Source organism: Thalassophryne amazonica, chromosome 8 (assembly GCF_902500255.1).
Source record: "Thalassophryne amazonica chromosome 8, fThaAma1.1, whole genome shotgun sequence".
In the NCBI taxonomy this organism is placed as follows: Eukaryota; Metazoa; Chordata; class Actinopteri; order Batrachoidiformes; family Batrachoididae; genus Thalassophryne; species Thalassophryne amazonica.
In genome coordinates, this window is record NC_047110.1 from 59,466,243 (window position 1) to 59,480,251 (window position 14,009).

A 14,009-nucleotide genomic window follows, 5' to 3' on the forward strand; every position below is an offset into this window, starting at 1 on the left:
CAGGGGGTCTGGGGGGGGGGGGGGGGGGGGCAGCCCCCCATGGGCGGGGGTCTGGGGCCCTGTGGGGCCCCAAAATTAAATTTTTATCTAATGATACTTTTTCAGCATCTCCTGGAAGAACAAATCTCAAAATTAGTGGATATTTAGATGATCCTACATTCAACCTTTTATTTGACCCGTCAATGATGATGTTGAAATAACAGAAAATGACGTGGAAGTAGGACCTGGAATGATTTTCCTTTTAATTGTAAACCAAATTATGCATTAACTCAGAACAATTAAACTACATGAAATTTATGAAGACTGAAAAGACTGTTACAGCATTTCAAAAACCACAGCTAAAGCTTGTAGAATATATGGAAAATCATGGTAAAATATCAATAACATACCTTATAGTAAAAAATCACTTATATTCTTGTGTAAATTCATGCAGCCTAATCCATTCAAAGCCACAATGTCTTTTTTACAATAAAGAAAGTCTAGATTAGTGGAAAGAAAAAAAAAAAAAAAAATCACAATCTTGTCTAAAAATCCTGTTTGAACAGCAGAATATTTATTTTCCAGGGAGATAAAAATTCTTACCGTGTTTTCCTGAGAGGGCACAATTCACTTTTCCTGTTTCTTTTATCTTTCAGATGTGTTGATGAAGCCAGCGACAATTCCACAGATTCTTGTCCTTTTTTCAAACAGTCTTTCTCGCCATCTTCTCTCTGTGCGACGTCGGTCCGTGACATAGACATGCTGCACAAATCTTCTTTTAAAAACTTGAAAGCTCTAAAAGTTTTGGATATCCACATGCTAAGTTTAGCTTAAGCGTTGCACAGGAGCCACACAGCGTCGCCACAGCAACCAACCAGTCCTGCTTTACGACAACTGTCGTAACAGCTACTCTTTGAGTGGCATTTTTCCTCCGCGAAAGTCCGCAGATCCGAGGAAACTGATTCATATTTGTAACACACAGATCAGTGTCCGGACTTATAAAACTTACACGATGTCGTAAAAAAGAGAACGCTTTGCGATAAGCATTTTAAAAACTTAGTGATGTTCACGATTAAAGAGTACATCACTGACACCCCACCCCCCTCCCCACGATGAAATCCGCGGAATTCTGCGGAGTTTTCACAGCCCTGGATTTTAGACTTGGGTTTACAGGTTGTTGTGATATCATGAGGGCAGGGCTTGAAACAATGGGAAAAAAGAATGATTTTGATTCTGAACAAAAAAAAATAGTTTCTCCACTACAAAATCTTTATAATCCATCTCCTATGTTTTCAGTGATCATGCACACAGTCAGGCAGGAGTGATAACCTCCTGCCCCGAGAAATGCTGGAAAAGAAACAGGAGAAAATAAATGATTTCCATTTTGTTTGTTCAAAAATGAAATGATGTATGGCCAGAATTTCTTTGATGTCTGTGCAATTCTTTCTAGTCTTGATATGCTGCAGTATTCACAAAATGATTAGTGCCCATTTCCTTTTCAGATTGTGTGTTTTAGTAAATATTTTATAGTTTCCAAAAATATATATCCACAAGTCACACCATTGAAAAGTCTGACCAACAGTTTTACTTTATGAGATTTTTTTTCTGGGCCCTTTTAGGTCACTGCACATTATTTATTTTGTGCTGTCACGTGCATAAAAGGTGAATTCATCAAAGCACATGCAGTCACTAGGAAATGAAATCATTACCGATATAGCTGCGTGTTAGTTCTACTGCAGAGTTGCGGTTGACGTTGGACAGCAAACCCAGGCAGAAGCGCTCAGAATTGGAAGGGTCTGTAAATCCATCAACTGTGAGTGAAGGCTGAGAGGCATGAAAGGTCTCTCCGACACGCTGGTTCAGCTCGTAGTAGGAGATGGAACACCAGAAGGCCGACTCACAGTACGTCACAGGCTGTACGTCTGTGTGAACAGGTTACAGGAAGACATCAACAGCTGCAAGCTCAAATTAAATCAAAGAAAAAGGAATTAAGATGATAACCTTTACAGTGGTGCATGTTCAGACAATGTGAGCTTATAAAGATGTGCATGACTCAGTTAAACTGCCTTCAAATTTTTTTTTTTTTTTTTATTCACAAAGTTTTTCTCTCATGACTCTCACGGCCCCAACCAGCAATCAGTGAGACAGAAAATACTTTTTTTTTAAAGCACTGACCTTGTGACTTTTAACATATGTAGAATAAATCAGCAACGGGATATTATTTTATTGCAGTAATTTCTGGCTGCCCTTCTCACAGATGAGGAAAGGTCAAAGACAGACTCCATTCATTGTAGACTTTCTCTGTTACTGCCCTGAGGCAGACCTGTGCCTGTTTCTCACACAGTGCGCCCTCACTTACATGCTCCTACACTCGCTGCTAACAACATACTTTGGTCTATGACACTCATCAACCACATCACACAGGGGACAAGAAGATTTATTTTGCCTGCTACAGAGGAGATTCTGTTTGATAGGCCTCCACAAGAAACCTTTATAGGACAAAGAGAGGTTATGATAGGACTTAATCATGCATTGTTCTGGAGTGGTTAAATGCTTAAGGTGCCTTTGACACTTGCACAAATTTGATTCCTGCACTGACGGGCATTGTTGCGTGCCAGTGAATAAACTCGTTGTAAACTGTGCGTGAACTGTGTGCGGCTGCATGCCACTGCGCAAAGAAGATTTTGAAATATTCAACTTCTGGCACGCATTAATTTTGTGAACTAATCGTGAACGTTGCTCAATCTATTTGTAAATGCTGTGTGTCCATGCATCTCATTGTATGCAGGGCATCTGAGCGATTAGAATGAAATGTTACATCTATAACAAGAGCATACCCAGATTTTTGACGCCCGCCAATCCGGATCAGGATCACCTCCCAAATTCAGTGGAGTCTTCCATGGCCTAATAACTATGTGTGGTACAAATCTGGTGAGAATCCATGAAGTAGTTTTGACGTAATCCTTCAAAGCCTGTATAAAGTGAAATCTTGATCCACAGTCTGGATCACCTTCAAAATTTGATGGAGTCTTCCATGGCCTAATATATATGTGTGGTGAAAATTTCGCCAAAATCTGTGCAGTAGTTTTGATGTAATCTTAATAGACAGACAAATAATTAAATAAATAAATGATTTTATGAATAAACGGAATTTTACAGATACATTAGCTAACTCATAAGAAGTTAATGGAAAATGTAACGGTTTTACCTATCCACTATAATATATATTATAATTAATCACCAAATGCATACCAGATTCCAAATGCATTCTCCAGCACGCAACGCGCACGAGCCAACCTGCAACTATAGATAATTTCTCTGCGATTCTGGGAGCGATGAGAGATGGTTTCATCAGCCAAATTCTGAGAGCAAATGTGTCATCAGCTGCAAAATAATTATTTTATATAGTGTGGCATCAAATGGAATAAAGCGGGAAGCATTGGCAAGACGAACTGCAGTGCAGGGATCAAGTTCGTGCAAGTGTCAAGGCACCTTTACGTTCATGCTCTTATACTTACACTGATAAAGTACATGGTATGAAGTACATACCCCAATTAGGCCACCAGGATGTCTATATGAATGTGGTGTCACATGTTCCAACCATGAGAGTGCACTTAATAAAGTAATGCACTTAAAAAAAAAAATTCTCTTTGTAGCGGGTTTTGTCTGTGCTTACCAAGATTACTGTCTGCTGGTGACAGGGGATTCGGTGACAGGCTGGGTGAACCTGACACGGTACAAAAAAGACAGGGTCACTGTGATCATAAGCATAATTAAAACATTATGAGACCATGACATCAATTCTTGTCTTCTACCTGTATCCATGCTGTGGTTGAGTTGGGGATCATTTGTCTCACCATCTTCACTCAGGTACCCAGGTGGAGGAGTTTCTGAAAAAGAAAGACCCACTCCTGATTTCACGTTTTTCACTTTACTAAATAAACATTTAAAATACTGCTTCACTGATTTTACTGTAGCTGTTAGTAAGATCTTGAATTCAATCCCTTTTAACATTGCTGTAGCAAGTCTGGAAGCACGCACCACAGGACGCTGCCGCCGAGGGTCCGAGATGGCAACTGCTCAGGTGGACAACTGGTACATCACCACATCTCGAAAGTTAGCCTTTATATGCTGCAGCCAAGTGAAACACAGGTGACCCCTTGGCCTTTTCCACCCATTGCAGTGCTTAATACCTGTGTGCTGGATCATGCCCAGAGAAGCACGATACCTGCTAAAATGTCATAGCTGACATTCCCTCACAATGCAATTAACACTACTCATCTGTGTCTCCTTAAGTAACCCATCGTTTGACACAAAGTCATTCCAACAATAACCAAGGATTGTCCAAAGAGACCTAGTATATGGTATGTCTTTGCCTTAAGTCATTGGTTAGTGTCCAAGTCCCACAACGATGCAATAAGGCAAGAAGGACTAAAGACTCAGACCTCCATTCTTCAGTAAAGGTATCAGCATTGCCAAACACCTGTGTCAAGCAAACTCATGACTCCATAAACTCCTCCCAGGCATCTCTCAACACTCAAAACTTGAGAACCCAGAGCCACGAATGTCAAAGCCGAGGCAAGTTAATGTCTTCACAAGTTCTACACTTTCACCTCATACATATAGTTCTCATGACAAAGTCCAAGAGGTACTACAAGACAGGATTTTAGGTTTGGCCCTGGATTATCTCAAACCTAGTAGATGCAACTCCTCACTCAGCTTTTCAAGTGCTACCAATAATTCTGCAAAGTTCACAGCACAGTATGGCCCACATAGTCATAGACAATAAAACTTCCCTTTGCCAACAAACACAACTAAACCACTAGCTTCCACAATGCTACCCACATCCTCACTCAGGGGGAGGAGGAGTAACATGAAGACAGAGCTGGGAATGAGAGGAACAGTAGTAGCCGGTAAACCCGTATGTCTGGTATTCATATTGTGCATTTATATTTATATCGGCAAACTGTGTTTCTTTTTTACTTTCACTTTTGATACTCTGTGTGCTTCTTACCCTGTGTGCTGCTGGAACCTCAATTTCCCTGAGGGAGACTTCCCAAGGGATCAATAAAGTTCTATCTCATCTAATCTCTAATCTAACCCAGTCCATGTGAGCCCTGAACAGTATAGGAGCCACCACACATTCATGACAGAAGCCAGAATTCATTGGGGGAAAAAAATTCATAGATTCTGGCCCCCTCCACATAGCACTCACAGTACCTGTGTCTAGGTAAGTAAGTCCCTTTAGATGCTCCCTTGATTGCACTCAGGGTCACCACTGCAAATCCAAGTTGAATCTGCATGTTGAATTTGCACAGGTTTTATGCCAGATGCCCTTTCTGATGCAACTCCACATTACATGGCAAAATGTGGCAGGACTGGGGTTTGAACCGGGAACCTTCCATACTGAAACCAAGGGCACTAACCACTTGGTCACCACCCCTGCACCGTGTATAGGATGGTTATAATATTCACCAATTTCCTGAAGAGCTCATGAATTCTCAGGCTCTGTTTGAGAGCAGCCTGGTCAACCAAATCACACACTTTGCAAGAATCAACATAGACCGAATATAACGGGTTTGCACCAGTTGCTATATGGCAACTAACTGGGACTAAATTCTGTTGACATCCTTGTAATCCACATAGGCCAGCACAGAAAGCATTGTAATAACTCTGTAGTCATTGCAATCCAGATGAACATTTCATTTCCAAAGTGGATAAAGAATCATACCAATAAGCACCACTGATAATGGCAAGAACAACGATAAAATGTTATCAATTCCCATCCATAGTACTGGGACAAGAATGAGAACCCATAGTGGCTTCCAGACTATAAACACATCCAATTCTTTCAACAAAACTGGAATGAAAACTCCCTTGTACCACCGTTTGTGACAAAACAACTTCAGTGACATTTCTTCCGATTTCTTCTTTTTTTTTACACTCATATTCTAGCACATCTGATCAAGTCAGTTGTGATCAATAATGGCCAATTCTGATCAGTTGGTATATCCCTAAAAAAGACTAAATGACTATTCACCACCCACAGTCTTGTTATATCTCATCTGAACAATGTAACTGAATAAATGTTTTGATTATGTGTTCAGGTTTCTCACCAGGAATATAGTTACTCTGAGGCTCGATACCAGCTGGGAAGTTGGTGTTCTCTGGAATGGAGTGGCTGTAGTCATCCAATGGTGGAAACTCTGTCGGGATATCTGTATGTCGTGGTACTAGGACAGGGGGCAAAACTGGACATACACAGATACATTCAATATGTCCGAGTCCATGTCTTGAGAATAGTAAAACCATTATTTTGGGTCATACACTCACTTGGTGTCTCAACCCTCTGGTAATGGTAGGGGTTGACACATACTTCATCCTTTTTGGTGTGGAAGGCGAATTCACAGAGTTCCACAGCCCTTAGCTCATGGTGAGACTGCAGATCTGGCCAACGCCACAAGCGGCAATAGATCACATGAGGAAGACCTTTTCTGTGGGAGACCTGTAGACGCCCATCTAAAGACCTGAAGCACAGCACCAGTAAGACTGTCATGACACAGTACATCACTAATATGTTCACTCTTGCTTTACATCAACAAAATTTCTCAAAGTACATACCAGTTGTATTTACTATTTGAACTTGGGTCATATATTTATGGTGGGTAAAAATATATACTATAAATAATGACAAATGTGCGCATTTTGTGCTACACAGTGCACATTACCTTCTTTAACAGTATATAAACCACAACAAGTATGCCCTTTTATAGTCTGAAGAAATAAGTCCTACATAGGCTGAGGGCCATTATTTGAAGCAGATGAGAGTCTATGGCTTCCCCTGGATGGGATGGAAGTCTGAAGGCAAGTTAATTTCCCAGGCAAGGCTGGTACCCATTTGCAGCAGGGCTGACTGAGGCAATGCTGATAAAGTAACTTGTCCAAGGAAACAGACTGGTAACATGACTGGAAATCAAAGCCAGGTCTACATACAACCCCTGGCAAAAAATTATGGAATCACCAGCCTTGGAGGATGTTCATTCAGTTGTTTAATTTTGTAGATAAAAAGCAGATCACAGACATGACACAAAACTAAAGTAATTTCAAATGGCAACTTTCTGGCTTTAAGAAACACTATAAGAAATCAGGAAAAAAAAAACTGTGGCAGTCAGTAACGGTTACTTTTTAGACCAAGCAGAGGGGAAAAAAATATGGACTCACTCAATTCTGAGGAAAAAGTATGGAATCATGAAAAACAAAAGAACGCGCCAAACACATCACTAGTATTTTGTTGCACCACCTCTGGCTTTTATAACAGGGTGCAGTCTCTGAGGCATGGACTTAATGAGTGGCAAACAGTACTCTTCATCAATCTGGCTCCAACTTTCTCTGATTGCTGTTGCCAGATCAGCTTTGCAGGTTGGAGCCTTGTCATGGACCATTTTCTTCAACTTCCACCAAAGATTTTTAACTGGATTAAGATCTGGACTATTTGCAGGCCATGACATTGACCCTATGTGTCTTTTTGCAAGGAATGTTTTCACAGTTTTTGCTCTATGGCAAGATGCATTATCATCTTGAGAAATGATTTCATCATCCCCAAACATCCTTCCAATTGATGGGATAAGTAAAGTGTCCAAAATATCAACGAAAACTTGTGCATTTATTGATGATGTAATGACAGCCAGTTCCCCAGTGCCTTTACCTGACATGCAGCCCCATATCATCAATGACTGTGGAAATTTACATGTTCTCTTCAGGCAGTCATCTTTATAAATCTCACTGGAACGGCACCAAACAAAAAGTTCCAGCATCATCACCTTGCCCAATGCAGATTCGAGATTCATCACTGAATTTGACTTTCATCCAGTCATCCACAGTCCACGATTGCTTTTCCTTAGCCCATTGTAACCTTGTTTTTTTCTCTTTAGGTGTTAATGATGGCTTTTCTGTATGTAAATCCCATTTCCTTTAGGCGGTTTCTTACAGTTCGGTCACAGACGTTGACTCCAGTTTCCTCCCATTCGTTCCTCATTTGTTTTGTTGTGCATTTTCGATTTTTGAGACATGAGATTCAAGATTCATCACTGAATGACTTTCATCCAGTCATCCACAGTCCACGATTGCTTTTCCTTTTGGAGACATATTGCTTTAAGTTTTCTGTCTTGACGCTTTGATGTCTTCCTTGGTCTACCAGTATGTTTGCCTTTAACAACCTTCCCATGTTGTTTGTATTTGGTCCAGAGTTTAGATACAACTGACTGAACAACCACATCTTTTGCAACATTGCATGATGATTTACCCTCTTTTAAGAGTTTGATAATCCTCTCCTTGTTTCAATTGACATCTCTCGTGTTGGAGCCATGATTCATGTCAGTCCACTTGGTGCAACAGCTCTCCAAGGTGTGATCACTCGTTTTTTAGATGCAGACTAACGAGCAGATCTGATTTGATGCAGGTGTTAGTTTTGGGGGATGAAAATTTACAGGGTGATTCCATAATTTTTTCCTCAGAATTGAGTGAGTCCATATTTTTTTCCCTCTGCTTGGTCTAAAAAAGTAACCGTTACTGACTGCCGCAATTTTTTTTTTCCTGATTTCTTATAGTGTTTCTTAAAGCCAGAAAGTTGCCATTTGAAATTACTTTAGTTTTGTGTCATGTCTGTAATCTGCTTTTTTTTATACAAAATTAAACAACTGAATGAACATCCTCCAAGGCCGGTGATTCCATAATTTTTGCCAGGGGTTGTAGTGGTAGCCCACTTCCTTATCCCAATTGGCTGCCTGCTCTTCCTCTATAGGAAAATAAAAGCAATGTACAATCCAATTGTGGTATGGTAGTAAATCACACTCAAGCCACATTATTGCAGGAATCAAATGAGGTGAAATCATAAAATGAAGGTAAAAATTCCTTATACAAATGTCTGACTGGATTGGCTTTTTGTAGTTACACTCATTTTATAATTTGAAAAAGTAATGCTTTTTCAATAAAATCATTATTATTATTATAATACTATATTTTGTGCTGGAAATTCAACCTGTCTCTCATGCAACCCGCTTAATTTCTAGCGAGTGATCTAGCCCAACAGTCTGGAAACTGCAATTTTTGGGGTGCTGTCATATCGTGGCAGACGCAATGTCTGACAGCACTAACAAATATAATCCTATAATTGGTCAAATTTCTTACCTCCAGACCAGGAGTGGAACAGAAAGCAAGTTGTAAAAAACAATACAAATTAAATAAAGGAATTTATTTAATCTTTACCCTGTTGTTGTTGATTACTATAATTCAATTACTTTTTCCTCAATCACTTCATTCAAAAGATTTTTTAAATCTGAAAAATAAAATAAAATCCCATTGACCCATGGGGAGGCTGAGATCCCCCCACTAATTATATATTGCTTATCAGTTGCTAGTATTGGATCAGTATTGAGTTTTACTGGCAGTACTATTGCAGCCATGCACACACACAAAATGTAACGTGTCTGCAGTATCAACATAGAATGAAACAATTTTACCATTCAAACAAATATTTTCATCAAACCTGCAATGGAACGTGTTTTCCAATACAATTTTGGTGTTTGATGACGTTTACTGCAATCACTTTTCAGTGTAAAAGACATGTTTTGCAATGAATAATGAAAATATAGTCAAAATGTACATATCAAAGCCTGCATGTGAATAAATCTGGCAGAATCTTGGCTTGCACAAGAACATACTGAGTTTATATTCTTCAGATGTAAAACACTGATCTAATAATTCTGCAGCCACTTCTGTGGAATGGCCATCTTCCATAATTAACACTCTAAAATAAAGTCATGGTTTATGTTTTGAATGACAACACACAAACTTTAATTTTAACCTCTGTTGGTATCAAAGTAAATGTTTTGAGGTCACTGAGGATTTCTAAGATGTTAATGTTTGCAGAGAACATGCCAAAAAACTTTACTGATCTCATTCCAACTCAAAGATTTTTTTTAATGCTTCTAGGGCAAAGTTTGCTTTTTATTTACTAACACACACATGAAAGACTGTCTTTTGTGCTAATCACTCCTTCAGTCCTAACACAGAGGCACCAGTCACGGCAATGTGTGGACCATTCTAAAATGCAAACACCAAACACTGAATAAAAACAACATTTTGCAATACAAACAAAAATGGAACACGTCGCCACATCATCCACCCAGTGCCAAGCAGTCTGCAGTGCAGTGAACAACGCATCCGGAAAGCATTCACAGCGCTTCACTTTGTCCACATTTTGTAATGTTACAGCCTTATTCCAAGATGGATGAAATTAATTTTTTTTCCTCAAAATTCTATACACAACTCCCCATAATGACAAAGTCAAATAAGGTTGTTGTTTTTGCTTTTTATATATCTGTAAATGGAAGTTCAAATGGACCAGGACTCCTCCTTGAGCTGCCCCCTTCCCGTCGCTTTCGAAAGCAACTGGGGGGGGCTAAGTTAGGGAGCTCCAGCATTCTTCTGTGGAGAAAGGAGAAGCTTTCAGAAGGACAACCACCTCTGCAGTAATCCATCAATCAGGCCTGTATGGTAAAGTGGCCAGACAGAAACCACTCCTTAGTCAAAGGTACATGGCAGCCCGCCTGGAGTTGTATTCTCAGACCACAAGAAACAAAATTCTCTGGTCTGCTGAGACAAAGCTTGAACTCTTTGGTGTGCATGCCAGGTGTCATGTTTGGAAGAAACCAGGCACCATCCCTCCAGTGAAGCATCATGCTGTGGGATGTTTTTTCACTGGCAGGAACTGGGGAGACTAGTCAGGATTGAGGAAAAGATGATGTACAGAGACAATGATGCAATGATGTGCAGAGACATCCTGGATGAAAACCTGCTCTTGATCTCAGACTGGGGCGATGGTTCATTTTTCAACAGGACAATGACTCTGAGCACACAGCCAAGATACAAAAGGAGTGGCTTCAGGACAACTTTGTGAATGTCCTTGAGTGGCCCAACCACAGCCCAGACCTGAATCTGATTAAACATCTCTGGAGAGATCTGAAAATACCTGTGCACCGATGCTGCCCATCCTGATGGAGTTTGAGAGATGCTGCCAAGAGGAATGGGCAAAACTGCCCAAAGATAGGTGTGCCAAGCATGTGGTGTCATATTCAAGACTTGAGCCTGTAATTGCTGCCAAAGGTGCATCAATAAAGTATTGAGCAAAGGGTGTGAATACTTATGTACATGTGATTTCTCATTTTTTTTTTTTTTTTTTTTTTTTTTTTTAATGTGCAAACATTTAAAAAAAAAAATACCTTTTTCATGTCATTATGGGGTGTTGTGAGTATAATTTTGAGGGGAAAAAATAAATTTCATCCATTCTGGAATAAGGCTGTCCTCTTACACATACTGGTGTGTCTGTGGTCATGTTTGTCTAAATATGAGGTCTGGTCAGCACAGTGATGTGCATTAGTATAATGTGGAAGTAGAAAGCCATTGCACTAAAAACCCAGCAAAAAAAAAAAACTTGGTCTAAAGTCAAGCGCAATTTGTGGCATTTAAATATAGCAAAATCAGGCGCAACTTACACATCTGAGAACTTATACAATGCTTGTATTCACCTTATTCAGCCACGCCCACTTTTACAACAGAGGCATTTCCGTTAGTCTTAAGACTTCTGGTGAGCGGTGTTTTCAATATAGAACAATGGAAGTCATTCCATGGGTAGAAACAAAAACCTTTTTGAAAAGCTCAAAGGGATCAACTCTGGCTCACCCACGGGTCATAACAGAGTGGGAGGATGACATGAAAAAGTGCCTCTCAATTATTTTTAACTACTTTGTGTTGTCACTCGGCGTGGACGGTTTAGCTATGAAGAACATGCAGCAGCGCAAAGCTCGTATAAATGCACAATCAAGTTAAAATGCTACCTGACAAGTAGTACCACCGCAATGCCAAGATTATGTAATGTTAATATACATATGGTGTTATTTCATGCAGTGCTTGGCTGTATCAAACACCAGAAAATGAGTAAATAAGATAGCAGCTAACGCTACAAACACAGCTTACCCGTTTGTCTCACTAGCATCTGCCGTGGCTTCTTCAACGGAGCATTGTAGCCCAACCATTTCTCTGGGTAAAGATCAAGTGGTGTGGGGTTTTTTTTCTCCATAAAATGAAAAGAACAGCCATAGGGACGTTTGGGTGGATTTTTCAAATTCTGCGCCTTTATCCAGCACCGGAGATCCTCGTCGTTCGATGGAGGAGGGAACAAATTAAATGCTGGTCCACAGCACTCAGATCTCTCCTTTCCATGAAAATTCAGCAAGGTTTATCTTTTATTATACATTATAATTATTCTATTTTTACTCTCTCATAGCTGATACTGCCATCATATACACATCTTGTAAATTGTTTTATATACATAAAATTACGAATATTACCATCAGCTGGTACTTTGGTGAGAATCCATGTCACAGTGCTCTGCGTAACAAAGTACAAAAAAAAAAAAAAAAGAGCGTAGAGCAGAAAGTGGCTTCTTGGAACCTGATAGCAGTCAGGTGACCTTGTTAAAATGGCTGATTTTTAAAAAAAATGGTTTTTATATTTTCCATGTCTGTGACTTCAGCCATAGAAAGCCTAGTAAACAGTGTTAATAATTTAATGTTGTTGGTATGTCAAAATGACAGAGCATTTCTCTGTGTTGCTGCATGAATGAACCAGATCTACACACATATTTGGTTGGTCATATATTACGATGCAACTACAGTATAAGATAATGTTGAAATACAATGCACATTAGGGTTTTTATTTTTATTTGCCAGAGCAGTGTGGATAATCAGCAGACTTGGCTGCAGTGAATGTGGGCTGGGCAATGAAATTTCTGTGCTTGATTAATGATTGCTGCACTCAATTTCACAAATGGCCAAAATCGACAAATTGCTTGAGCCACCCCTAGTCGATTTACCGGTAAATTCTCCCAATGGCCAAAATTTGTCATCCCGCGAGATTAACAATACAGTTGATGACCTGTTCCCATATGCACTGCACGTGGGTAGCTGATGCAGAAAGAATGAATGAATGTCCTTTATTTAACCAGGTTAAAAAAAAAAAAAGCATTGAGATTCAAAGCTCCTTTTTCAAAAAAGACCTTGCCAAAGGGCAGCACAAAATGGATTTTCACACACTACAGAAAAAAACAAAAACAAGAGTGGGCTTACATGATTACAACCCCTGGCAAAAATTATGGAATCACCGGCCCTCGGAGGATGTTCATTCAGTTGTTTAATTTTGTAGAAGAAAAGCAGATCACAGACATGACACAAAACTAAAGTCATTTCAAATGGCAACTTTCTGGCTTTAAGAACACTATAAGAAATCAGGAAAAAAAAATTGTGGCAGTCAGTAACGGTTACTTTTTTTAGACCAAGCAGAGGGAAAAAAATATGGACTCACTCAATTCTGAGGAAAAAATTATGGAATCACCCTGTAAATTTTCATCCCCCAAAACTAACACCTGCATCAAATCAGATCTGCTCATTAGTCTGCATCTAAAAACGAGTGATCACACCTTGGAAAGCTGTTGCACCAAGTGGACTGACATGAATCATGGCTCCAACACGAGAGATGTCAATTGAAACAAAGGAGAGGATTATCAAACTCTTAAAAGAGGGTAAATCATCACGCAATGTTGCAAAAGATGTTGGTTGTTCACACTCAGCTGTGTCTAAACTCTGGACCAATACAAACAACATGGGAAGGTTGTTAAGGCAACATACTGGTAGACCAAGGAAGACATCAAAGCGTCAAGACAGAAAACTTAAAGCAATATGTCTCAAATATCGAAAATGCACAACAAAACAAATGAGGAACAAATGGGAGGAAACTGGAGTCAACGTCTGTGACCGAACTGTAAGAAACCGCCTAAAGGAAATGGGATTTACATACAGAAAAGCTAAACGAAAGCCATCATTAACACCTAAACAGAAAAAAAACAAGGTTACATGAGCTAAGGAAAAGCAATATTGGACTGTGGATGACTGGATGAAAGTCATATTCAGTGATGA

General features: G+C 39.6%; 1 protein-coding gene across 2 annotated transcripts in view; it reads right to left on the bottom strand.

Moving 5' to 3' along the window:
* smad3b (SMAD family member 3b) overlaps window positions 1-14,009 on the bottom strand; it is a 75,450-nt gene that overhangs the window by 14,789 nt on the left and 46,652 nt on the right. For both annotated transcript variants that reach the window (XM_034176407.1, XM_034176406.1), the window contains exons 2-6: window positions 6,313-6,506; window positions 6,096-6,230; window positions 3,795-3,869; window positions 3,656-3,706; window positions 1,689-1,901 (exon numbers count right to left, since the gene is read on the bottom strand). In XM_034176407.1, coding sequence (XP_034032298.1) covers window positions 1,689-1,901; window positions 3,656-3,706; window positions 3,795-3,869; window positions 6,096-6,230; window positions 6,313-6,506 — 668 coding nt within the window. The remainder of the gene's footprint in view (window positions 1-1,688; window positions 1,902-3,655; window positions 3,707-3,794; window positions 3,870-6,095; window positions 6,231-6,312; window positions 6,507-14,009) is intronic.